Source organism: Rhynchophorus ferrugineus, unplaced genomic scaffold (assembly GCF_030347505.1).
Source record: "Rhynchophorus ferrugineus isolate W39M unplaced genomic scaffold, kcgeb_rfMv2 rfM4, whole genome shotgun sequence".
Lineage (NCBI taxonomy): Eukaryota > Metazoa > Arthropoda > Insecta > Coleoptera > Curculionidae > Rhynchophorus > Rhynchophorus ferrugineus.
Genome location: NW_027472583.1, coordinates 46,842,353 through 46,868,077, shown reverse-complemented (window position 1 = coordinate 46,868,077; position 25,725 = coordinate 46,842,353). Strand labels below are relative to the sequence as shown.

Here is a 25,725-nt window from a genome sequence, read left to right as displayed (position 1 = left end):
ATAGTGTTAAAATATAGAAACAAATTCGTAGTTATCATTAAAACATTAAATAATTCTAATATGTGAATGATACTTTCAAAGCCAAACATTTTTCTTTGTGTAAGTATCAACAAAAAAAAACCGTATCTAAAATATGAGCGTAATTTTCATAATATGGCTCATCTAGTCGAACGTATTAATTAAGTGAAATGAATGATCCTCATATACAATGGAAGACTGCTCTATCCTTAGGCTTATATACGTTAATGTTTAGTTTTATGATAACATTTATTAAATATTGTTCATACTTTTGATATTTCTTATTCTGTGCTTAGATTGCAAGTCATAAGTTAGATTCCCTTTATTTATAATTACTTAATTATGGAGTATATTAGTATGATAAGACAAAAATATCAGTAGGGTTAAAATATTTACGCTAATATAATTACAACGGTCATAGATAAAGATATATAAGAACTTAATTAATAGGGATTTTTAAATTACTGGAAAAAATTTACTTAGGATTCGAGTGATATTCTCGAATACTAAAATACATAACTTTGTATGAAGAAAGATGTGGTTTGAGTTGATCATTTTATCTGCAGCTGATCAATAAAAGTAACATTTACTTACAAACAATAATAGGTTTTTTAAACATAAAACTTATTACTGAGTGTGCTCCTAGATATTTTAGCTTCTGTACTATTTTTATCACCATTCACAGGCAGAATTCCATTGTCGCTAGTCCCGTAATATTAAGATATAAATTTCAGGTATTCCGGAAATACTGTTCAAGCAAACTATTTTTTATAAATGCTAAGTGATAAAGTTATGATAAAGTTTCAAATTACGGATATTTGGCATAGTTGCAATAAATGAAATATTAATGAGATTACTTTGCGACTGTTACTTGCTGTTGCTGCTATTTTTTGTAACGATGCCAATTTGTTGTACTGACAACTGAAGGCATTTGTAGTAACAGCTTAATTCGCTTTTAGCAGCTTGTACAGTTTTTATGATCACACCATGTGTACAATAATATTATGTCGATAAATATTCTTATGTGGCCTCGATATGAAAGGCTTGGAGTTGTCGCAGTAGATCAATTTTTCACTGCCGGTCGGAATACTCTAAAAAATCTCTTCCCGTATTTTAGATCATTCCCATCGCATGTTCATTAACTTCGGATTTACTTGGTCATACTAATCGTTCATTGCTATTGGTATCAAATCCACTACCTCTAAATAATTGAAACCAAAACCGACATTGAGATATGACGTTGCGGCATAACCATAAGATTCTTAGAGTATTTAATGTGCTCCGATGACATATTTTATTACATGATTAGCTTCAATACCCTGCATAAATCAATAATACTAAGTGTAAAATTGTTATATGCAAATTTTGTTTCTTCAGCCGCTAGTTTTATTGACCAAAAGCTAGAATGCACGATAGAAACTCTTGTGCTATTTTGTATTAGAAAATGTCAAAATAATGGAATTTAGCAGTTAAGTTAGATTGTTTAACGGTTGTTTATAATACATGGGCTGAAACACATAGATGGAGCTAATTTTAATGTATTCACCACTTTTGCAGTTGGTACTAACATTCAAAAGAAAGCTATTGAAATTTTAAGATATTCTACTCATAAGTTTGTGAGCTGTTGTGCTAAGAGCGACACTACTTTTGTTAGTTTCAAAACAATGGATAAAAAACAGTTTCGTCTTTTAATTATACACTCCTTCTTGATGGGATAAAATATAGCAATGGCTTGAAAAGTGTTATAAGGACTCCGCTCCATCAGAAACAAGAATAAAACGTTGGTTTGCGGACTTCACACTTGGTGGTATAGATACCGATGATGCAGAATGCAGTGGACGTCCAAATGAGGCGACAAGACCATAAAACATCAAAGAAATCCTAAAATTATTTTGAATGATCGAAATGTGAAGTTGTATGAGCTAGCTAATATTGTAGGGACAACAATAGAAGTGGGTGCCGCGTTTGCTCAATGCTGACCAGAAGCAAAAAAGTATTGGTTATTCTGATTAGTGTTTTACCATGTTTAAACGTAACAAATAGGAATTTTTGCATCGACATGTGACCGGTGATGAAACATAGATCGATCACTTTACTCTGGAATGAAAACGATCGTCATCTGAGTGGACAGCAACTGGTGAACCTCGCCCTAAGCGCTAGAAGGCACAACAATTTTCTAGAAAGGTTATGACCTCGGTATGGAACGTGCTTGGTGTAATATTCATCGACTATCTTGAGGAGGGAAATATTATGACCAGTGAAAATCATATAGCATTATTGGAGCGTTTGAAAGCCGAAATTGCAAAGAAACGACCGCATAGGGCAAAGAAAATATTTTTGTTTCATCGAGACAATCCACCATGCCACAAGTCGATCAAAACAACGGCAAAGCTACATGAATTGAATTCGCCAGATTTGGCTCCTAGCGACTACTGGCTGGTAGCATGCCTCAAAAAAGTTCTCACCGGTAAGAAATTTCGCTTGAATAAAAAGGTTATAGCCGAAACAGGAAAACATTTTGAGGCAAAAGATAAATCGTTCTACAAAAGTGGTATTGACATGTTAGAGTGGCGCTGGAATGATTGTGTGGCTCTTGATTACCTTGATGAATAAAGCTAATTTTTAACAAAAAAAAAACGCGTTTTTTTTTTGCTACACCCAGGACTTTTGAGCTCATATGTAATATAGCTATGTAACAGAAATATGTATGGCTAGTAAAAATAAGTACAAACAATTAATAATATTTCTCAGTTATAAAAAAATCCACATTTTCATCATTTTTTAAAATTACATATTTTCATTAGCTTATAGTTTGCTAATATTTTATATTTTCTTATATTTAAGTTGCGTCTTTTTATCACATTTATAATTTCCGTGAATGTATTTTTCTAAAGGATATTCACCGCAACCAAATTAATTGGATTTGCGGAAGTCGTTGCTATATCCCAATTTGTGCCAGTTGTTTTCAACTTATACTCGGATGTTACAGCTTTACAAATTGCGAGGAGCAAATTAATTTGAATTGATCTCTCTTCTTCTTTTTCCCTTTTTGTTCTCGTTTTCTTTTTACGGTTATACTAGTTTCTCTTGTAATATAGAAGGTTTTGGTAAATCAAATTTATATACTTAATTATCTCAATTGATAGAAGGTAGTCTTATTCTAAAACTAATTTATTTAAATTGATGTACTTATTAAACAATATATATTTAGATATAAATATAAACAATATAAGCTATAAAATATATGTTTATTGCCTTTGACAGGGAAATAATAATCGAATGTTGACGGTTCTTCTCCACCATTGATACCATGGAGTAAAATGGTCACGAACTAGTAAGTATACGGATACCACGTAACCCAAGCTTATGATGAACAAGAAAGCCACCAAAACGAACCTGATCCAGTTCTTACCCATACCGATTCGATAGGCTTCATTAACGAAATAGTCCATCCCGTAGATGCACACTGCTATTAGACCTGCTGTAACCAGCGTCAGTAACAAACCGACTATAAAATCCGACTGGATGTGGCGACGATTTCTTGGATGCAATACCCACAATCTGAGTCCTTGCCATAAACCGTACCTTTGAGTCTGTATGGCGTTAAAACGAAACTTGCAGAGTTCACAATAATTTCGACTGGATTCGTTTAACCATCTTTCCAGGCAAGATAGGTGTATGTAGGCCAATGTTCCTTTGCAGTGACAGGGCGATATTAGTTGCTCGCTAGATGCGCTGGCTTGGCATATTCTACAGACGGGAGAAGTGAGGGAGGGAACTTGTGCTAGTGACTTTTGTTTGTCGTGTTTCTCTAAATTGAAGAGGCTGTCGTGGATTTCATTTTCTGACATGATTTGTGTAAAATTTGACAAGGGCACGTCATGTTTGAGTACTAGTTAAATTACAATCAGAAAAATTACCTTCTTTCATTAATATTTTCTCAATTTTTACAACAGATGTAGATGTTTAGTCTTCCTTGGTACTATTTATACGAAAGTTTATACGAAAACTGGTAAAACTAATAGATTTTAAGAAATACTGCAAGTTAAATAAAGATGTTAGAAAGATAAGCTTACAGAGGCCCTCGAGTTGGAAGTTGCTGCATGGAAACGTGAGGAATTAATTAACAAATAAATAAATTAATTAATTGATTTAAAAATAAAGTCAATTTAGTACTCTAGCTTCCTTCATTAGTCCTATAATGTAGATGGACCTGGTTGAAGTGACATCGGTGATGATTCCGATAAATAGACATCTTTTCTTTTTCTTTTAATATGTCTTATGTTTGTTCGCAAGTTTTTGTTTTCTTTTTTATTTTTACCGGTTAATTGGTTGCCGATTTTGGTAACTAATTTATTCGTACATTTCTATTTGTTTGTGTACTGATCCCGAAACCATTTTTTTTGGGCTGTTGGAAAATCGAAGAATCGTTGGATTTTCTTGCCGATTTGTAATGTTTTGCAGCTCATTCGATGGTTTAGGTTCCGATAGGTTCTATAGTTTCATCTGGTTAGTTAGAGTTTCATTTCTTTATATTAAAGGAAACGTTTCTTGAAGATCATCAGGATCTGCTGTCATGATTCTCTGTTGTAGATCAGGTGATGAATTTGCAATTAATGTAAAAACTCACGTTTTTCAACTTGATAATTTAAAACAATCTGTGTGCTATGGTCAGGATAGTCAGCTGTTAATCTTGATATGGTTTGTTGTACAATTATCTTAAATTTTCTGTAAAAGTCAGTCATGCTTTAGTCCGATTATTTCTTTGGTGTTGTAGTTTTTGGAGCAGAGTTTGATAATTGGTTTGGTCACCAAGTGTTTGGCTTAATTCCAGTCTGATTGACGGCCATGCATCGAGGTCTTGTCTGGATGCAATAAAGTATTCAGCTTCTTTTGTTAATTTAGACATTATGGCGCTGTTTGCTATATATATCTGCATCTCTTCACCTTTGGCACATGTAGCGTGGAATCGGCCTTCTTTCTAAAATTCTAAATAAAATAAATTTAAAATGTTCTGATTTTCCTCTGAAGTTCTGAAGTTGGGTAGAAGTAAAACCAAACACTTTAAATTATCCATTTTCTGTCTTTTAAATAGATGCATATAGTCACAAATGGGGAAATATTATAAATTGTAATCATTTTAGTTATATAAGTTTTTAAATAGATAAAATATTGTGTTATTCCTAATGATAATAATTCTAAAATAACTTCTTAAATACTAAATTCAATAATTCAATAAATCAATAAATCAATATATGATATATTTGTTTGAATTTTGTGTGATAATTTCAGTACAATGTTGAATAATTTTCTTAACTAAGATAGCGGATCTTTAATTTAGAACTCAACGATTGAGTGCATCCAGTAAAGTTGCGATTGGTTTTGTACCGACTGCTTTTATTTATTTATTTATCTTAGAAACCATAGTACAATATTTTACGAGAAAAATAAACTTGGATTCTGATAACTATATTTAAAACTAATATCAATTATTCTGCTTTTATATTTTTCAGATATTTACACTATTTGGTCAACGTTCTTATTGTTCTATCGGGTTGTAATCAGGATTCCTTAGTGTTGCATCAGTTGGGCTATGTTTAACAATTTCAGTTTTGGATGTTGCAGAAAGTAGATGGAATTTTGACACGATGGGCATTTAGAAGATTGGAGGGAGTTCTTCATGAAACTCTATAACTATGACGTACAACAGGGTTTAGTCATTTCAAAAACTTAATTTCTTGATGACGAGCCAATAATTAGCGAATTGCGATCTAATATAAAATTAGTAAAGATAAGGAAACATTGTGTCAATGGCTTCACGGCCAATTGCAGGCTAAGCAATAAGTCTAATTACTCTAATATCTATTAGATTGTTCGAGGTATACATGTTATGTATACGGCCCTGGCTATCCCGCCATCTAGTTTATAACTACGTGGATGTTGAACAACTGAAACGGATTAGTCTGTTTTCTAATAGATAAGTACCCGGAGCGTCGTTATTTTCGTTTAACCATTTTTTAAATAAAATAACAGTTTTATTTCTTTAAAGCCCTTTCACAAAATATTACTGGCACAGTCGACAGGATTCCGGAGAGGTCTTAAGTTTGTTCTCTTTTGAATTCATTTGATTAAGCAGAATCAAATTAATTATTAAGAAAAAAGGACAGCTTGACGTTGATTGGCAATCGTTCCGCAGTTACTCAAAGCATTTCTTGTAGTTAATTGGAGCTTGCGCAAAAGCATCGCTGATGAAGCTGTAAGGTCAAGAACGGTGGATTGAAATAAAAAGTGAATAAGGGTTAGTTTGTTTTCTAATAGATAAGAACGCGGACTGTCGCTTTGTATCGCCGTTAGATAAGTCGCCTCTTCTTTCCGTAATATAAAACAGTTTTTTCAATAAAATAACAGTTTTCTTTGTTTAATACCCTTTCACAAAATATAACATACATGTGTAACATATTAACTATTACTATGATCAATGTCAAAAAATGGTTATCTAATTTAGTTTTGAAATCGATTGCATCTCTTTCCGTAAAGTAGCATAATAAAAACCGTTAATGCAGATACATTTTTATCGGGGAAAATAGGCCATATAGGAGTAATAAAACTTTCCCCATATATCACTCATAAACACCAAATTCTATCTTGTTTTGAGAAAGGTTTCGCGATAAAATTGGTTATTCTCCGAAAAAAAGATTCTCATAAATAAATAACTGATAAATATCTTGTCAAATATTTGAAAAATATTCTACCTGGTTTCTGTGATAGATAAACAAACCCTCTATAGATAAGAAACCCCCGAGTAACCCAAAATGATATGTATAGGAGAGTAGATTCGTTTAACAGTTTCCTAAATTCTATATAAGGCAAAAAATGTTAAAAATGTTGGTAAAAATGTTAGACGATATATGTTGATAGTGAATAATTATAAATGATTATTAAAATATTATGCTTTATCTATATTAACGAACATTGTTACCGTCCAACCAGTCGTATCTTCTTTTCTTGAATAATTCAGTTTTCAAGTAAAATTATAGTTGTTTTGTTTAATAACATGTCAAAAAATATAACTGCTGCAGTCGGTAGGATTTTGGGGAAATTATAAGGCTGTTCTCTTTTGAATTCGTTCAATTAACCGGAGTAATATTGTTTAACAAGAAAAGAAGACAGGTTGACGTCGGAATAGCAATCATTCCCCAATTACTCAAAGTGTGTTTTAGTATAGTTAAGTTGAGTTCCGGCAAAAGTATCGCAGTTGAAGTTATTGAAGCTATAAACTATTCGAAGTAAGATATATTGAAGTTTTGAAAATCACCCCCAGTTCGTGGATTCTCGGCAAATGTACCCAGTTAAACGAACGCCAAAGGCGGACTGAAGTAGCTTAGTTTCTTAGTAGTTTAGTATTAAAAACCAAAATTTGGAAGACCATTCTGTAGAGGGGTAGATGAAAATTGAGGTAGAAACAGTGCCATTTCGAAGATCTTTAAAGGCAAACTGGCGAAGTAAGGTGCAACCATTACTGGAAAACAATTTTTATAAAAACAATAAGCTGTCCAGACGGAATAATGACGACCTACATTGTTGTAGCCGTTTCTTTAGGAGATGCTCTTAATGATTTTACGAAGACAAACAACATCATTCCATACGAGCAATTCCGGTTCCGCGCGAAACACTTGGCCGTTTATCAGGCCTATCGGCTGGCCGCAAAAATCAACTGTTACTGCTACTTTTGGACCTAAGTAAAGCCTTTGACAAGGTTTGGCACGAAGGCTTAGTGGCGAAATGTATTTGGTTAGATCTACCCGATGACCTAACCACTCTTATCAAATCATTTCTGTCAGGACGATCGTTCCATTTGAAGATTGAATATATTCTCTCTAGCCGGAAAACTATGGACGCAGGAGTTCTACAAGGCTCCCCCTGGAATCCGCTTTATTTAACTTTTTTTTTCACATGCCCCTAGGAGATCAGAAGTTGAGGCAGCTTTTTAGATAGGCGACACTGCTTACTTTGCTTCTTCAAGAGTAGCACTGCACATCGAAGGCAGACTCCAAAAACAACTCGATGAGACGGTCCAGTGGTTGCATTTCTGGAGGCTACAAGTCAACCCACAGAAAACACAGGTCATCTTCTTCCGCAAGAAATGTTTTGTGCCGAGTATTTTGTATCTTAAAATCGGGAACGCCGAAATCCCATGGTCAGAAGAAGCCTCCTATATCGGTCTTGTCTTCCATCGCAAGTTTAGGTGGAACTCCCAGATTCAAAGAAAGGTCAAAGTATTGTCAATTTGCTGTTCCCGTTCATCAACAGGGCCGAGCTTTCCTGTACAAGATGCTGGTTCGATCAGTCGTTCTATACGGTTCCAGTGCCTATCTCAAATATGTCTCACCTAGCCAGGTGGAGCATCTTCAAGTTTTCAGAACAAAATTCTCAGGAGAATAGCAGTGCCTCTTGGTTCGTCAGGAATAACCAAATTTATAGACAGATGTCCCCCAACTTCATGATTTTATATCCGAGGCCTACGCCAGATATTTCTCCACTCTTCGTCTCTCGGACAATAGATGTATTACCGAGCTGGCCGATATATTAGGCCAATAACTCATTCTGCTCTTCGTGGCCTTATTCTATCACAGCCGACACAGCCCCGTCGTGCCTTAACTCCAAATTGTCTCGACCTTCTCCGGCGAGCGATTAACTCAGGTACCGTGAGTTGTTTGGTGTGATAACGACGCCATCTCCTTGCCTGGCCCTTATATGCCTTTTCACTATGTTACCGGTTACAGACACCCTCCTTACTAACAGTAAGAACTTTGAGTTAGGATTATAGAATCAGCTGATAGGGTGGGGTTTAGTGGGTAGCCCAGAGGCCTCCATATAACCAGTCCAACTCGCTTATACTTGCGGGTCTCTCCGACGACTCCGGTATCCGTAACAGGATTCCCCTTCCTGGTTTCAGGCCAAAAAAATCTTTAGGAGAAAGATGTTATGTAATACGGGCTTAACACTGCCATCATCTGTTTATTAAACCTGATTGTCTGTTTTCTAATAGATAAGGAAGATTTCTAATACTCTCGATGTTGCTTTGTATCCCCGCTCAACCAGTCAGACGACAGTAAAAGAATGCCAGCGTGCACGTTGAATGGTAAGAACTGCTTATGCGCACTTATTCTAAACTAGCTTGACATATTTCACAGCTATGCCTTGTTATTTACAAGAGCTGTGGTTAGGAAGTGATTTTTAAGTTAAATTTATTTTTATAAAATTTGGTTAAGGTAAATTAATGATTACTAAACAATGCGAAGATAAGCGTATAAGGTATTAGTAAAATGTTTTGTTTTAGTTAAATTGTATTCTAAGCTATATAAAAGTTATGGGAACCAGCCAAGAATGGCCCTATATTATAAAGAATGTTCAAGGTAAAAGTTATTCTTGTTTTCATATGTTTTAACCCTGTGTTCCATAGCAATCTACAAAATTAGTGTACAGATTTCGTAAACTAAAACGCGTGATTGTGAAATCTGTCTAGCTAGTTTAGTCTTTTACTGCCGTCTCAACCAGTCGCCTCTTCTTTCCATAAAATAAAGCAGATTTTTTCACATTCAGAACTATTTCACATTCTAAGCTTTTATTTGTCGAAGAACTGTTTTGACCGGAAATAGTGGATCAAAAATTATATATTAAAAAATATATACTGTTCATATTCAAGAGTTCATTTTATTTCGTCTATTCACTGTACTTTTACCGATATATAGACAAACACCAAAATAAATAAACATAGAAGTATATTTGAATATTTCAATGAACTTTGATGGATGGCATCTGGATATAAGGTAATGAGAAGGAAACTTGATAGACAGCATTTAAGTTGGACTTGGAGCAGTTGGAGCATTACTTAAAAGTACTATCTGTACTAATAGCTAGCTAATATGTAGTAATAGCTGCAGTGTACCTCCTGTACAGAGATTTGCCCATGCTATAAGAGTATTCGTGTTCTCTATGTCTTCTTAAAACTTCATACTATGAGGGTATCTTATATAAAAATAAGTACTTCCTAGTGGAAAAATGTATACATATTTTGTGAATGAACATAAATCGTAAATATAATAAATTCGACGACAAGACTCAAATATATAAATAAATCATCAGCGTGATTTAACTGGGTTTCTGTACGTCAATAGAAAAATACCAAAATCGGGTTTGGAAATAAACATACTTTATACAGCTTTTGTTCTTTTGATTATGACCGAGAATCTTTTACAAAAAGAAACAAACAACTAAACCCGAACAACCCCTTGTTTATAGGATTTACCGAAAGTGAAAGGGTCCGCGTAATTCAAAGCGAAATAGGATTATTTTGGCTTACTATGTCGTTCAGGAATCTTTTGATTTAGTATATGGCTTTAACCGAACTTATATTTCTTTAAGCAGAAAATATTAATTAAGAGAATGACTGGAAATGTTCCGATTCGATTTTCATTTCGGTTTCAAGTGTTCATTTATTTGAGGAGTCCTTTAACAGATTTATAATCAGACTCTCGTTTCTTTAACCCTTTTTAACTTTCTTGGTTTTTTTTAACATACAGGGTTTGGTAGAATTTGTATTATTGTATTCTTCTTCATTTGAGTTTTTGATGGATTTTTGGGTAAAATTATTTACTGGCCTGTTCAATCTGAATATTAATAATATAATAAGAACATAATTAGCACTTAATTTGCAAAAATTTAGATACAGCACGCAATATACATATGGCTGATGGTTTTGTATCATAATATTAATTAATTAAATACTAGGGGTTCAGGACTAGTGTGACCTGGCTTTTAGAAGGAATACATTAAATTGGACCACTATATTTCCGTATTGCTGTATTTGACAATTTAATAATTTATTAGTTATTCAAGCTAATGTATAATACAATACTCAAAAAGTTAGCACTTAAAATTTTCACTTTTCTATCACCAACCCCTGCTTTTTAATAGTCATTTTAATAATGTTATCATTTTTTATACCGCTCGATAACATCAATTATTATGACTTGGTAAGTTATTCCCTCCATGTATCTACCGGTGTCACTTCTCACCCAGTAAACAGCACGGAGTAGAGATGACAACGAAGATGGTCTCCTATTTCTCTCAAACAATAAGCCTCCTCTCACTCCCTCTACACTTCTCGGCTATTATTAGTGTTTATGTGTCAAACGTAGTAGTTAAACATTTTTGCTATCTCAGTGTAACTCTCATATCAAATATATTCTCAAGTATTATTTTATTATTAATAACTAATAGAATTGTTAATTTTGAGTATAATTCGCACGATCAGTTAATTAACTGATTTACATAACCTGTAAAATACTCAACATGTGTCATGAGTTCCCGCTAAAAACGGTTATTGTTGTTGTAACGGTTACTGTATTAAGTTGTAAGTATAAATTATTTTTATACGTTTATTATAAAATCAAAAATTATTCTTTCTTATTTCTAACGAAAATATTGTTGGGAATGGTAAAAAACGATTTCGGTGAGAGTTGGATTTTATATTTAAGAAGAAAAAAAAATTACAATGTCAATATTCTTGTTAGTAACCCATTCACACACTCACTAAATAACTAAGTTTTTTTAATTGTTAAAAGCCTGACAGGTATATTTTTAGGCAGAAAAAAACCCTAACTCCGGATTGACAATAAAATAGTAAAATATATAGTTGAAGGGGTGTGACTGGTGATTAATGAATTCGTAGTATTAAAATTATGTAACCGAAATTACAACACAAACGCTTAATAAAATACTACCTTAGATCTAAAATAAAAAACACGTTCATAAAACATGTTTATATATATATATATATATATATATATATATATATATATATATATATATATATATATATATATATATATATATATATATAATTATATATATATGTCGCTTCTGCTTTAGGAATAAAGTTATTTTAATTTAAAAGGGACATATCTTTTTTTTTATATAGAATTGTTTTAGACATGTTATATCAACTTTATATATAAATTTGTCCTTGGTTGAACATTCTACCAGCAAGATAAAATGAGATTATAATACAAAGCCTCCAGCAAATTGGATTAAAGACATGTAGGTCGAACTTGTACATTTTTTGAATTGACATTGACCGGTTTGGTTATTCATTTTTGAGCTGGAAAATATATACCTTACATGACTGCTCCAGAAAATGTTAGTCATTTTATTAACGGTACAAAATAATATTAAAGATATTAAATAATAATTGAAAAATTGCCAAAATAACTTGGATACAGGCATCAGTTAAACCTTCTCATATTGTTAATGCTTGTAGGACGTGTAAACTGAGGTAATTAGTCATTACTTAAAACGGACGGATACTTAAAAGCCCTTCATAATAGTTTCTCGGCTCATTAGAAGTGTTTAAATATTCTTTTGAATATGCCGAAACTATAAATTAATTGAATATAAGAATTGATTATGTATAATTATGTTAAATAATGTTCCATGAGAAGTAAATAATTAACTTAATAGTCTTCAAGAAAAACAGATAAAAGTAATTTAAATCAATAATAAATAAAATAATATAGATTACTATAGAAATAACATCCAGGTTCAAAGAACTTGCCAAATACCTAGATAACATTAAATTAAAAGTGATAATTTGTTGGGACATGTACATTAAATAGAGTGGGAGAAGCTTGATATGAAATTGAAGAAATAATACATGTTTAATACTTTAGCTTATTTATATATGATAAAATATTGCTCCATAAGTAACATTTTTTCAAATAAAATTATGCAACGCGATATTCCTCTAGAACCTATAACGAGTGTAATTCAACGTGTTTGTGTGAAGTATTTCGAAAGAGTGTGAGTGCATCCCAATGTACTCGCTAATCAGTTAAATATGCGACGTGATAGTGAAGTGGGTAGACTAAAACGTTTAACACCACCTGATCTGATTACTGGACATATGTAGACTCTCGAATAAGCTTTAGAATAAAACTAATTAATTAAGATAGTATTTTATACAGAAGATCGCTTAATGAAGTGATTTTCTACATGCGATGTATATATAATATAGATATAAGAAATACCTATTGCCTATAGGGCAGATTGTAGAATCACAAAGAGTAAAAAAAAGTAACATTTTTGATAACCTATTATTGGTAAGTATTGGCTGTAAAATCCGATTAATTACATCTCTGTAACATATATTGTAATAATTACCTTTTTTAACATATTATTGTTAGAAAACATTATAATGGTTACAATACGGACATTGTACAGGGTACTGCAATGGTGGCTGCAGTAACATTTCCTTCATTATGTCATTAGGATATACTTTGATGCTGTAATGATGATAAGAGTGTATAGATATTATACACATAAAGCATATCTCCAATGCCAATTAGACAAAAGAAAAAGGACTTCTAATTGAACTCATTGACTATACACTGCACTGCACCACTGAGCCGTATATTCCCAAAATACATAAAAATATTTAAATATAAACGTTCAACGATCTAATCAAATCCAATCATGGTTAGATGATGAAAAGTCAATATCAAATATGTGGTTTCTTTTAAGTCAAAGAGTTCGATGGGATTTACTTCATCAGGTTAAGAATAAGTAACATTTGATTGAACACTATGGTTTTCTCAAATTTTTATAGCCTGTTATGTATGTTATCCCAAACTGATATTTCAAACATTTTGAACAATACTAAGATAAGAACAATATATGAACCCCCCTTCTTACGTTGGTATACCGGGAAATGAGCGCGCGGACGGTGCGGCTAAATCGGCAGCCTCCTCACACCTCCCCATCACGGATGTTTGTCCATACTGACCTTATCTCATTCGTTTTTTGTTTCATAAATAATGAGGTACAACGTTGTTGGCCCCAGGTGGCCAACCACAACAGACTTCTTGAGGTTAACGCTGATTTTTTATGCTCCCTTCTTTTTCCTTCTCCTCGCCACCATTCCGTAGCTTTGAATCGATTGAGATTGGACTAGTGTCGTTTCTTGGACGGTTACTTGATGACTTCGAGCCCACTTGCTTACTATGAGTTTTGTTACCGTGCCGCTATTTCAATCTACTACATACTGAACGATTCACCACGGCTCATTCAGATTAGAACTAAGTATAGGCTGCAAAATCAAGTCTCCTCCGATTTCTATGGGAAATCGAATTTCTGCATAGAATCTAGCCTATGCAAAGTTTAGTGTTACTGACCAAATAACCATTTCCAATTCGGTATGGGTTATGATTGTCTTTGTAGTTCTGTAATTGTGTTCATTTTTAAATTGTATATACACTATTTATACTTTTAGCTCCCCTATTCGTGTGATTAACTTTATTTATTTATTAATTTATTGTTTTATATATACATTTTATGTCTGTTTCCGTTCCCAGTATATCATCACTGTACTATTGTATAGTCGCGAAATGACGACACCCGTCAAAGAAGAAACACAGCGACGAAAAAAGAATATATATATATATATATATATATATATATATATATATATATATATGAACCCAAATGTTTGGTTTAAGAGTTCATAGGAGAATTTAATATGATAAAACATGTCTAGAAACATATTTTGTAAAGTGCCTGATGAAGTTTTTTACTTGTAAATGATATATATTGATAGTAATTTTTATGATTAGTGCATCTAGAATATTCACTGAATTCGTATATTCGTATTCTATAAAAGTTATAGTATAATTTTTAAATTATTTTTTCAGTTACGTTCAACGAGTACAGAATCGACGAATCGATTGTTAGGCAAATTTAGGTTATATGCCTTGATAAATCCCAGTAAAATTTGTATATATTTTTTTCTTTCCGTTGGCTGCACAAAATGATTTTTTTAACTATGAAATATTATATAAATAATTAAAATAAAATCGAAGCGCACACAAAATTTAAACGTTGGAATGTGGAAATGATGACTAGAAAAAGGTAAGCCCGTCAATATTTTATAGCGTTTCTGATTGTTGTTTGTAAAGTCTTAGCAATTCTACGTTTAATTTTAAAATAAATGTAATTTTAATTATAAGTCTATAGTATATTAATTCTAAAAATAAGTATTTTTGTGATATTTAATTACAATCATCTAGTTTAGTTTCCGATTCCTGTCGAGTGGTAAAGGCGACGGGACGGTCCCCTTACTGTTGCGATAGTCGCAGGTTGGAATCTTGCCGGGGCGTGGTCGTAAATTTATGTTTGTTATTGTTCAATAATTTGGATTATCCTAGGCAAGAATGTAAAATCCGACAATGAAAATGATCCCAGTCACGCCAGTAACCAGGCTGGGTATGACCGGATGTCTTCTGGGATGATTTCTAAGTTGGTCACTCGCCAGTCGGCAGGCTTAATACCGAGGACCGTGGTTCGGAGCACACGTTAAAAAGTAGGTCCAATCTAGATAAACTCTTGTTGGTAAAAAGGATACTTTAAAATATTTAAAAAAAATTATCCTGTACTATAAAGCATTGAAATGAAAATCTAATTTAAATTAATATTATAGTGTACGAAATAGGCAACTAAATTTTGTATATAAGTATTGCTTATTATGATGACTTAAAAATATATTAATAATACGCCATTATTTATTGTTGATATCATCTGATACACATTTATGACTGTATCACAAACTTATCTGTTTAGGTCATCATTACCCAAAACTAAATGTATCATTGTGACGTGTACGCGTTATAAACTGACGCCATCACCAAAACCACGAACCGAAAAGATAAGCTTGTTGGACGGCAATATTTGGATAGCTTTTGACAGAATGACATTTCTAGGGTACATTAGTTTTGAATTAAAAAGAGAAAAGTATCATTATTTCACAGTAATTTTCCAATATTCGATCAAAACGATAACATCTTATCAATAAAAATAATAATGATGGACAAAAAGTAGATCAGACTCTGTATTGGTTAGTCAGAACATACTCCCAATTTGACCTAAGATTAAAGAGATTGGTTTGTTAGTAAACTATAAAGCTTATTATGTACTTTAGGGTGTAAGTATGGCGTTGCACTAAAATATCAAACCGACTAGTGATCCAACGCTGATAAAACACAGTTATTCAATTAATAATCAATGCTAACCGCTACGTAACCAACGAAACGTACGTATGATGACTTCGAAACAACATGAATTCCTAATACTAAATCACATAACAATTTAGAATTAATAGAGTTACAAATTAAGAAGATAAAACCACACAAGCTTGTACACTACATAAGTGTTACTCTGATTTTTAAGTAGACTAATTTAAGTTTAATTTGAAAAATGCATACTATCCCGCATTTGACTTGCGATTATTATTGCAAGTACAACAGAACAATGGTAATAAATTAGTTTGCGAATTAAGATTATACGAAACATATCTAATATAATATGTAATTTGAAAAAACTCTTACAATTCTGCTAAATAGTTACTGAATTCATAAGTTACATGCATATCTGTAGTAAAACCGAATCTGTAATCAAAGATTTGGTGTTAAAGGCCTAAAATCCTATATTCACCCATTCTGTTACGTGTTATTGAGATTGTAGTACGTGCCTGTTTGTTACAGTACAGTTGGGATAATGGATCTTACATGGCCCTACCCGGGTTTAATTAATTATTTATTTATTTCTTTATTTAAAATGGACCGGAGTGATACAAACCTACTCGTGGCTAATGGGGAAATAATAACTATGGGGGATACACGAGAGTATCTCGAGAACCCCTTATGTAATCTAATATTCATTTAATTATTTATTCTACTTTATTATACTGCATAAGTGGCGTCCTTACTTCGGCGTGAATGCTGTAAAGGCAATTTTTGTTAAAGTACGTTTGATATATCTATTTTTGGGATACTGTTTCAAAAATAAGTGTTGATGTTACGAGCTATATTTTGTTATAAACTATCTACCATGAAAAGTGTATTGAGTTTGGTATGGGTTTTAAGTAATAAATTAGAATTCTTAAGAAAATATGTTAAATTCAGCTAGTTGTTTATATAGATTGAAATATTATATTTGGTCGTAAATTTTGTATTTATATTTATTTCATAATAATATATTATTTAATTCTATATCAGTTAGCGTTGCCGACTACTCTGCAATTTTTTTAGCAATGAATTCGAAATAATTAACCAACCATAGAATACAAATAAAGGTTTTACTTAAATAGGCGAAATCGAGGAAATGTTTCATGTGGTCCGTTTAACTGGCTCTGGGACCACTTTTTTGATTGGTTCATTTGGATTTGCCGACAAAGGCATTTTACTGGCTCAATTATATAACGCGATTGTTTGTTTCAGTTTGTTTACGACACCATGTGTTTGACATGAAGTGCGATCAGCATTCTTGTATCTTAAATATAATCGCTATTATTTGATTATAATGTGTTTTAATTCTCAAAAGTGTTGAGTATCCAGTGTATCTGCGGAAATACAAAAAAAAAAAACGCAGTTTTCCTTGGAAGAAACACCCCAAGTCAGGTTAAGGATGTGTGTCTGACTTAGCATTGCTTTTATCTAGTACGAATACAATTATTTATATAAAGCATTTGTGTTCATATATATTACTATTTACAGAAATAAAACAGAAATAATCATGATAATATTACCCACACTTTAAAACCAAAATGTGTCCAAATGAGGCCGTGATTAAATAACATTGAAAGTAAAGGTGATTATACCACATGAAAAGTTTTTGATACTCTTTAAAAGTTTGTTTGTAAAATGCCTTCTATTTAAAATTTAATTATTTTGATATTAATATTTTGGCTTAAAGCTTCATAACCAAGATAAATTTTTCAACAAGGATATTAATAAAATACATTAGTTCAAAATAATATAATACAATTCGCAGACCAACAAGATGAGCTTGATTTTATAGACAACAGCAACATCATACATATTAATTTTTTGATAATGTTCTTTAAAGAACTACTTTTTGGTATGTTTTCTCCATTCTGACGTATATCATACGATTTAATTGTTTTAATTATTCGTTCCATATTTTTCGCAATAACATTGTAAAAATAATTATAACTTGTCTCAATACATTTTTTGTGTTAAACAATATTCGCAAACATATACTTTCACCTGTGCTGCTCCGCTTTCAGTAAGAGGGAACCTGTGCACTTATTTCAATTGATAGCACTAAACGAATACGAAAAAGGAAAAAAGAGCTATCGATAATTTTGATTATGTTTGCCAGGCGATTGATTGGATTAGATTGCCGCCATTTTGTTATCCACATTTAATTAATAATAAAATAAGTTCATTACAGGTGCCTGTAATGGTAATTTAAAATAACCAATGAATTTGAGCGACATGGCGTTCTTAGCACTCTATATATTACTCTATGGTTTAACATGGTGGTGAATGTGCCTTTATACCTAGTGTCGGATTTCTTATACTTACTTCTGTATATGTTGAGTTTCAAAAGTGGCAGTGTGAATAATTGTTCCAATCTTAGATTACGTAAATCCAGGCGATGCCATTAGCAACTCTTATATTTTTATATAAAAGGTTTTATTTTTTATTATTTCATATTTTCATATTTTATTTAAAAGGCCTTTTGTATTTCCGACTCATTACGCGCTAATTAGTGTTTTTGTCGTATAGAATGAATTGATCTCAGTTATATAAATAGTTTGTATGTGACTTTGAGATCTACTAATTCTTTCTAATCAATTTTTACTTTCCATGAGTTGCTTTATGTATATTCAGTATAATTTTAGATTGGCATCACTCTATTTTATACCGTGTAGAAATAATTATGTTGGTTTAGCAGCGACATAGTTGTGAGTCGTCTGTCGCCGTTATTCAGCATTTCGAGATTATATGCCAGTCAAGTCATGCTTAATCGATTTGAAGGAGTGGTACTGAGAAGGCGTTGTGTCTGGTGAGTACGCTTGGTCGCTTTCTTCACAAATATTTTAATGTGTGACCGAGTGATGTCATAAAAATTTTTGATTTTGCATATGTTATCCACCATTACTGGTACCTTTTGCAACAACGGGTCTTTAAATTTGTTCAATTGCCTTATTGGTTGGCTCTTTTAAACAAGCCCACTTTTGAAGCTTATGGTAGATCTACTTGTCATGATCGCAGTAGGCCACAGTAAAGTCTTCTTTTATAGCCTCATAAGCAATTACACTATGATTACACTATAATCATTTTGAAATAACATTTTCAGTAAGTTCGTTTATGTCATTTACACTTTTTGAACGTTTCCGATTTCGTGTAAATATTTGAAAACAGTTAATAGCAACACGTTGTTTTCTGCGATTGTCATAATTTTTAAAGGATTTAAACAAAAATCGTCAATTGAGACATAACTTTGAGATATTATTCAATTTTCTTTAAAAACAATAAAACAATATAATTCTATTTAAAGCGTTACTTCATTAGCGCGTGTATATACTGAATATCACCGTTACACTAGTTGGAAAACTTATATAGAGAAATATCAAAGCCATCGCAATTTGATTTCCATCATTAGATATCGCTGATGAAAACACATTCGAAAACTTATTATTAAGAATTCCGGAATCGTCAAGACAATATAAAGATATTTTGAGAAAGGTTAACAAATGTTAATTAGTATTTATGAAATTGTGGAAATAATCTATTTCATACAAATGAAAAGCCAATGTTTGCATATTTTTGTAAGATCTTCATTAATAAATGTCGTAGTGTTATTAGTAAACGTAACCATAGTTGCATTATCTATTCCTGGGGTTTGCTATTCAGAGTAGGTAATAAATTATATAAATAGAGTGTTTTGCTTTCATTAGTGAGTATCTCTTTTATTTTTTGACCCTAAAGATTCTCGCTCAAATGTAAGGTATAAAAAGTTCAGTATTTTTTCACGTATACTCAGTAAGTATTGTAACTTCGTGAATAAATTAAGTTTATAGCTAGAATACACTATTTTATTTTCATCAGTAGTTCGTTAGTACTAATAAAGTATTACATCATTAAATATTTCTTTGGTTTTGAACCGTAAGTCTTTTTATTTCAATGTTCATAAACATTTTGTGATTTTCTTTACCTGTAGGTAACTTCGACTAATTTGAAATACGAATAATTGCCGAACGTACCATTTAATAGCTGTTCAAGAAGTTTTGCAGCTCTGATGGAAGTCTTGATTAATGATTTGAAAGCTTTTGTGGAAGTAAGTTTTCCAACAAACATTCAGGAACAAGCTCGTGGAGGAACGCGGAGAAGCTTAAGCTAGAATTTCCGGTCATCTGCACTTGACCGGAAAATCAAATACGTTCGACAAATGGATTTAGTCTAACAAACGTTACCACCTACCGAAAACGAATGTTCAACCCAATAACATAACGTATAACGAGAAGTTCTTATTGCGACATTTATTACCTGTGATTACACATTTTTCTAACGTCCTGTAGATTGTTTGGTTTAATATATAAAATAAATAAATACATTTGTATATCAATTACTAAATATGTGATATATTAGGCCTATAAATTTCTTTTAAAATATTTTTTATATTTTTTTTTGTTTTACTCAAAGTATTGGCGGTCGACAGTCGCTACTTTTTCCCATATTTTTGAACAGAGAATTTCTGGATATAATCTCAAAATCGCCCTGTATCTTTTGAGGCTATCCACGAATTGACCCATGTTTTGCGTCTTCACAGGAAGTGAAACGCTCTTTAGACGGATCACGACTCGTATGTTGGTACAAGTAGTAATCAGAAGGAACAACGCCTGGAGAATACGGCGGATGGGGTAGCACTTTCCATTTTAATATTTCATGTTTGTTTTCACCGGTTTTTGAATATGTGGTCGAGCGTTTTCAATAACATTGTTGTATCTTTGTTCGTATTCCGGCCTTTTTTCGTACGATGCTCAGTTCGAATGTATCAATTTTAGTCGATATCCATCCCCATTCTTAGTTTCATTATATTTAAGCAGCTTATAATTTACCACACCAAGGCGATACCACCAGATATAGGGTATTAGCTTAGAGCCATTGGATATTCAACTTTACCATTGACATTGCATGCATGATCAGGTCGTCATGATTTTTCGTTTTATATAATTGTAATGGATGCACTTTTCACTGCCATTTCCAAGCTTACATTGTGAACTCCATCATACTCCAAATCTTATATACTCCGTTCTGTGCTTCAACGAGTACCAGAGAAATGCTGGTATGAAATGGCCGTTACAATCTTCTTATAGTCTGATTGTGGACCTGGAAGTAATTTGGTGCTAAAGGGACCATGCAGGATAACGGCAGCGATATGTAGTAGTATCTTTTGATTAAAAATTTTACTACTTTCTGAAGATATCCTCCCTATCTAATGATTAGGTTATCAATGTTATTGTTGACACAAATGTTGTCAAATGTTTTTGATCATGGGTCATCTTAACATTTAATATTGTTTATAATATATCAACCAAAGTAAGTTAACCATATTATGGAAGTATTGGCTAACTAACTTTACGCCCAAAAGAAAAACGCAAGAATGATCAATTAGAAACTATGGATTATGTTAATTTTCTTTTTTCTGTACCTTGAACAGGTTATTGAACAGGTAAAAGTGAGAAAGTGCTCCATCATACTTCAAACTTTATATGCGCCGTTCTGTTCTTGTGAGTACAAGATAAATGCTAGTATGAAATGGTTACTACAATCTTTTTAAAGTATGATTGTGGACCTGGAACTAAGTTGATGCTAAAGGGACTATGCAGGACAAAGGCAGAGATATGTAGCAGTATCTTTTGATTAAAAATTTTTTACCTTCCGAACAAATCCTAATATCCTAATATCAAATCATTGGGTTACCAATGTTATCAAATGTTGTCAAACGTTTTTAATCATAGAGAAGAGAGCGTTTTTTACAATTTACTTTTTTTAGTAATAAGCCCGAACAGATGGCTGAACAATATTATCACATTATGACTTCCTCTCTATCACTGTATATTCAATACAATCGAGTTGATATGCGGGATACCAAAGAATAATTATAATAGGCGTACTGGTCGGGAAGGATATTCCATCAAGAACTATTTGGATATGTGGAAGGAAGCATTGTCGACCATAAGACCTTTGGTTTGGATGAACTTGATAGGACATACAGAGGAAGTAATTGATAAATGGTGGATCGTGAAAATGTTTTAGACAGATTAGAAATTAACAGTATAGTGATTGACTTAGACTGTGACTTTCAAGATATGTGATAATGCTCTGCAATGCTGGAAAAACCTGAGAGAGTGTGATGAGGGCGGAAACAAATAAAGGTACGCACATAATTAATAATATATAACTGTAGAAATTGGTTTTGTAGAGCGTGAAAGACTTCTTGACACAGATGCGATTGTAATTGTTCAGAATTAAACATGAGCATTAGTTTAGAATGTATGAGGAGAGAATGAATACTAACGATTTTGTAGATATGGTAAATATATTAGGCAGAATTCAGTGATTAATTTTATCAAGAATTGTATACACAGGTAGTAGCAGAAGAAATAAAAAATACCGTGATATCAAGATGACTTGATAAATAAACATACCATCGAAGGAAACAAGAAGTAAATGTAAAAAAGGTAAATATACTCTCGAATGAAAGTAACATAAATGAAAATAAAATACATACAAGTCCTTCGATAATATATGCGTTGGATGTAGTATAATATTAAAATAAATTATATTTGAAAACAATATATTTGTTTAATTATTTTATTTAGATTAGAATTTTGTTGTATGTCAACGCCAAACCCAGAGTTGATGCGGCAACATTGCGAGGTTTCGATGTCACAAATTCCGATGACGTATATATAAATGAATTTTGAATAGAGTATATGCAATAAATGCAACAAAAAATTCCAACGAAACTTTCGTCAGTCGTATTGGCGATATTTAAACAGAAACAAAAAGTGATGATATAGTGCATTTTTATATCACTGTAAATGAAATCTGTGTTCAATATCATGATAACAATGATAATAAGAAAAGGCTTTGACTTAGTAATTTAGCTCCGAAGTAGGTTTGTGTTCATAAATAATAAATAAAAAGATTAGACACTGTCCAAAAGCGAATTGTTAAAATTAATATCTTTAGGCTCCTTCACGCTTCAAAAAAATAATTTACAGAAAACAATTTTTATCAAAGCAAAACGTGAGAGAATCCGTACACTAGTGTAAGCGTGTTGAAGTTGAAGGAATATGGGTCTATTTCTCTATGGGTAGAATACATTAATCAAAATATATTTTATCACCTTTTACATTTTCTCCTAGTGAGTTCGCTAGGTTTTCGCATCTCTGGCAACAGGTGGTCGACTGTATCCTGCAAGAGGATGTCATTGAGTTTGTTACTCACCACTACGGGTTTGTCTTCACTTGCAATAATAATTTAGTTTTATTCAGTTTTTTTGCAGCTCGTAATTCACTAAATTATGTTGACCCCATCACATACATTCTAAGACTTGCAAGCCTTGGTGTTTATACCGATAGTTCTCCTGTTATGACTTAGTGTTCTTGAGATTGTCGTAATAGATCTCCAATTCGCGTGGTACCCATTTTTTCTTTCTTCCTGTGTACAGTAGTTTGTGTGCATTGTATAGCTCAATAATAATGATTTCCTGTAAAAAAAATCAAAACAAATGTCAATATATATTGTTGATGAAAATAGTTACAGGGATCCATTAAAAATACCTGAAAATATGTGGTAGAATAAAATGTGAGTAGAAATAATTTTTAATTCCTTGCAGTTTATTAATGCTCAACATGGTCTAATATCTTTAGTCCGCCAACATTATAATGGGTGTGGGTGTTGGATATCTAACTTAAGATTTCAAATCAATTCATTCAATCAAGGTATTCATTCTAAGCTCGACTGCTAAAGGAAATTATTTTACCCAGATTTCCAGAAATATTAACATAGCAAGGATACCATATTGATTATATATATTTAATGTTATCGTGAGTTAAGTATTTCAATAAAATATTTCGTTGTTATGGAAATCTGGAATTAATTTAATATGTGATACACTCGATAATGATTACAAAATAGTTTATATGGGATGTCTTTACATATTCAAAAAACATACAGTCCTTCCTTGGCGCACATTTTGAAAATATAGATTTGAGAATATAAGGAGATACAAACGGATAATTTACAAAGAAGGGTGTAAACAAGAACATAGAGAATATAAAAAATTGGAGAAGGGTTTTAGGCTATCATTTTATGTAGTGTCAGGAAAGTATATTGAAAAACAAATTACTATTTATTTAAAAATATTTTGTTGTGTCAATATATCAAACTTTGCGGTTTTCTGTATCTATTTTCTCATCTACTTTAGGTTATTTTGTTGGACAAGATATTTAGGCTATTATTTATTTGCTTTATGTGAAGAAAAAAAATGAACATTATTATAGAGATATAAATATGGAAGGGCCAAGATAAATCAGGGGTATGATAAACAGTTATTTTTTACTTCAATAGAATCGTATTAAGCTACATATTACCCCTGAGGGACCGGCCCATTTCTCAAACTCAGCCTGTCCATTTCCGTTATATTTTGTACGAAAAAATTGGCCACGTGAAAATAAATAAAACTTTTCCAATAAATTACTCATAAACACGAAAATCTATCTCGGTACTGAAAGGGATATTCGATAAGAAGGGAAATCCACTGAAAAAGAACCTCATAAATAAATAACCTCGATATATTTCTTGTCAAACCTTGAAGAAGACGTATCACTACCTGCTCAATGCATTAGATAAATGAGAAAGCTCGGCAAGGAAAAAAGTACACAAAAAATCCGAATTAAGGCTAAACATATGGATATATTATCCCTTTTTTCATTTCGTTGTTGATTATAACTGAGTATCTTTTGCGAAGATAAATATACATCTGAAGCTGAATACATTTTTCTGGTTGTGATGAAAGTACTGGGGTAATCTAATAATATATAAGGTGGTAAAATGATATACAAAGACTACGTATGAGCTTGAAGAATTTACAATGCATTTACAATTTAAAATACTATTGGACGATAATTTTCTATTATATTAACGGGCTTACTTAGTTGCCTAAATAGTCTTATTCATTCTTTTATCTAATTTTTGCTTGTGTTTTGCAACATCACTATCACCTCCATCTAAAATACATGTTGTAATAATATTTAAAGATATGCAACTACAGTGCATGCATAGTATCAGCTTTCTGAGAAAGTTAGAAAAAGTATTTCCCAGCGTATATTAACCTGATGGTATTGTGATTCCATTTTAGTGTCGTTTTATTGCCATTTTGGTGCCATTTTTTGTGTTTGTAACAAAGTCTTTCAGGTATAAGTTTAGTATTTATATATGTTTTCATGATTAAACTATAATCATTGTTATAGTGCGTCCTTGAACAACGAAGTGTTGTATAGCATTATGTATAAAGAACAAATAAAGGAGTTATCGTTTTCCTTGGAAGAATCTATATCTATGTGAAAAAAATTGAAATGTTTAAGATATATTAATTTTATTTTAAAATATAATTTTAATGCAATTAAAGAAGAGGCGATACAAAACATCATTGACGGTTTCTATCTATTAACAGACAAAATCCATCTTATTTTTACGTTATTCAGTCTTAAAATAAATGACTCTTGCATATGGTCTCCACTACTCGTAGCCAAGACCGTTGCGTGATATAACACTT

General features: G+C 32.1%; 2 protein-coding genes across 2 annotated transcripts in view; both read right to left on the bottom strand.

Annotated features, from left to right (window-relative positions):
* The window catches only part of LOC143196536 (limbic system-associated membrane protein), a 357,229-nt gene that overhangs the window by 68,858 nt on the left and 262,646 nt on the right, over positions 1 to 25,725 (bottom strand). The gene's annotated exons all lie outside the window — the stretch shown is intronic.
* On the bottom strand, positions 3,267 to 3,886 carry LOC143195770 (E3 ubiquitin-protein ligase MARCHF2). The gene has a single exon (XM_076403212.1). It carries the CDS (start codon positions 3,867 to 3,869, stop codon positions 3,267 to 3,269), a length of 603 nt encoding a protein of 200 aa, XP_076259327.1. The 5' UTR covers positions 3,870 to 3,886.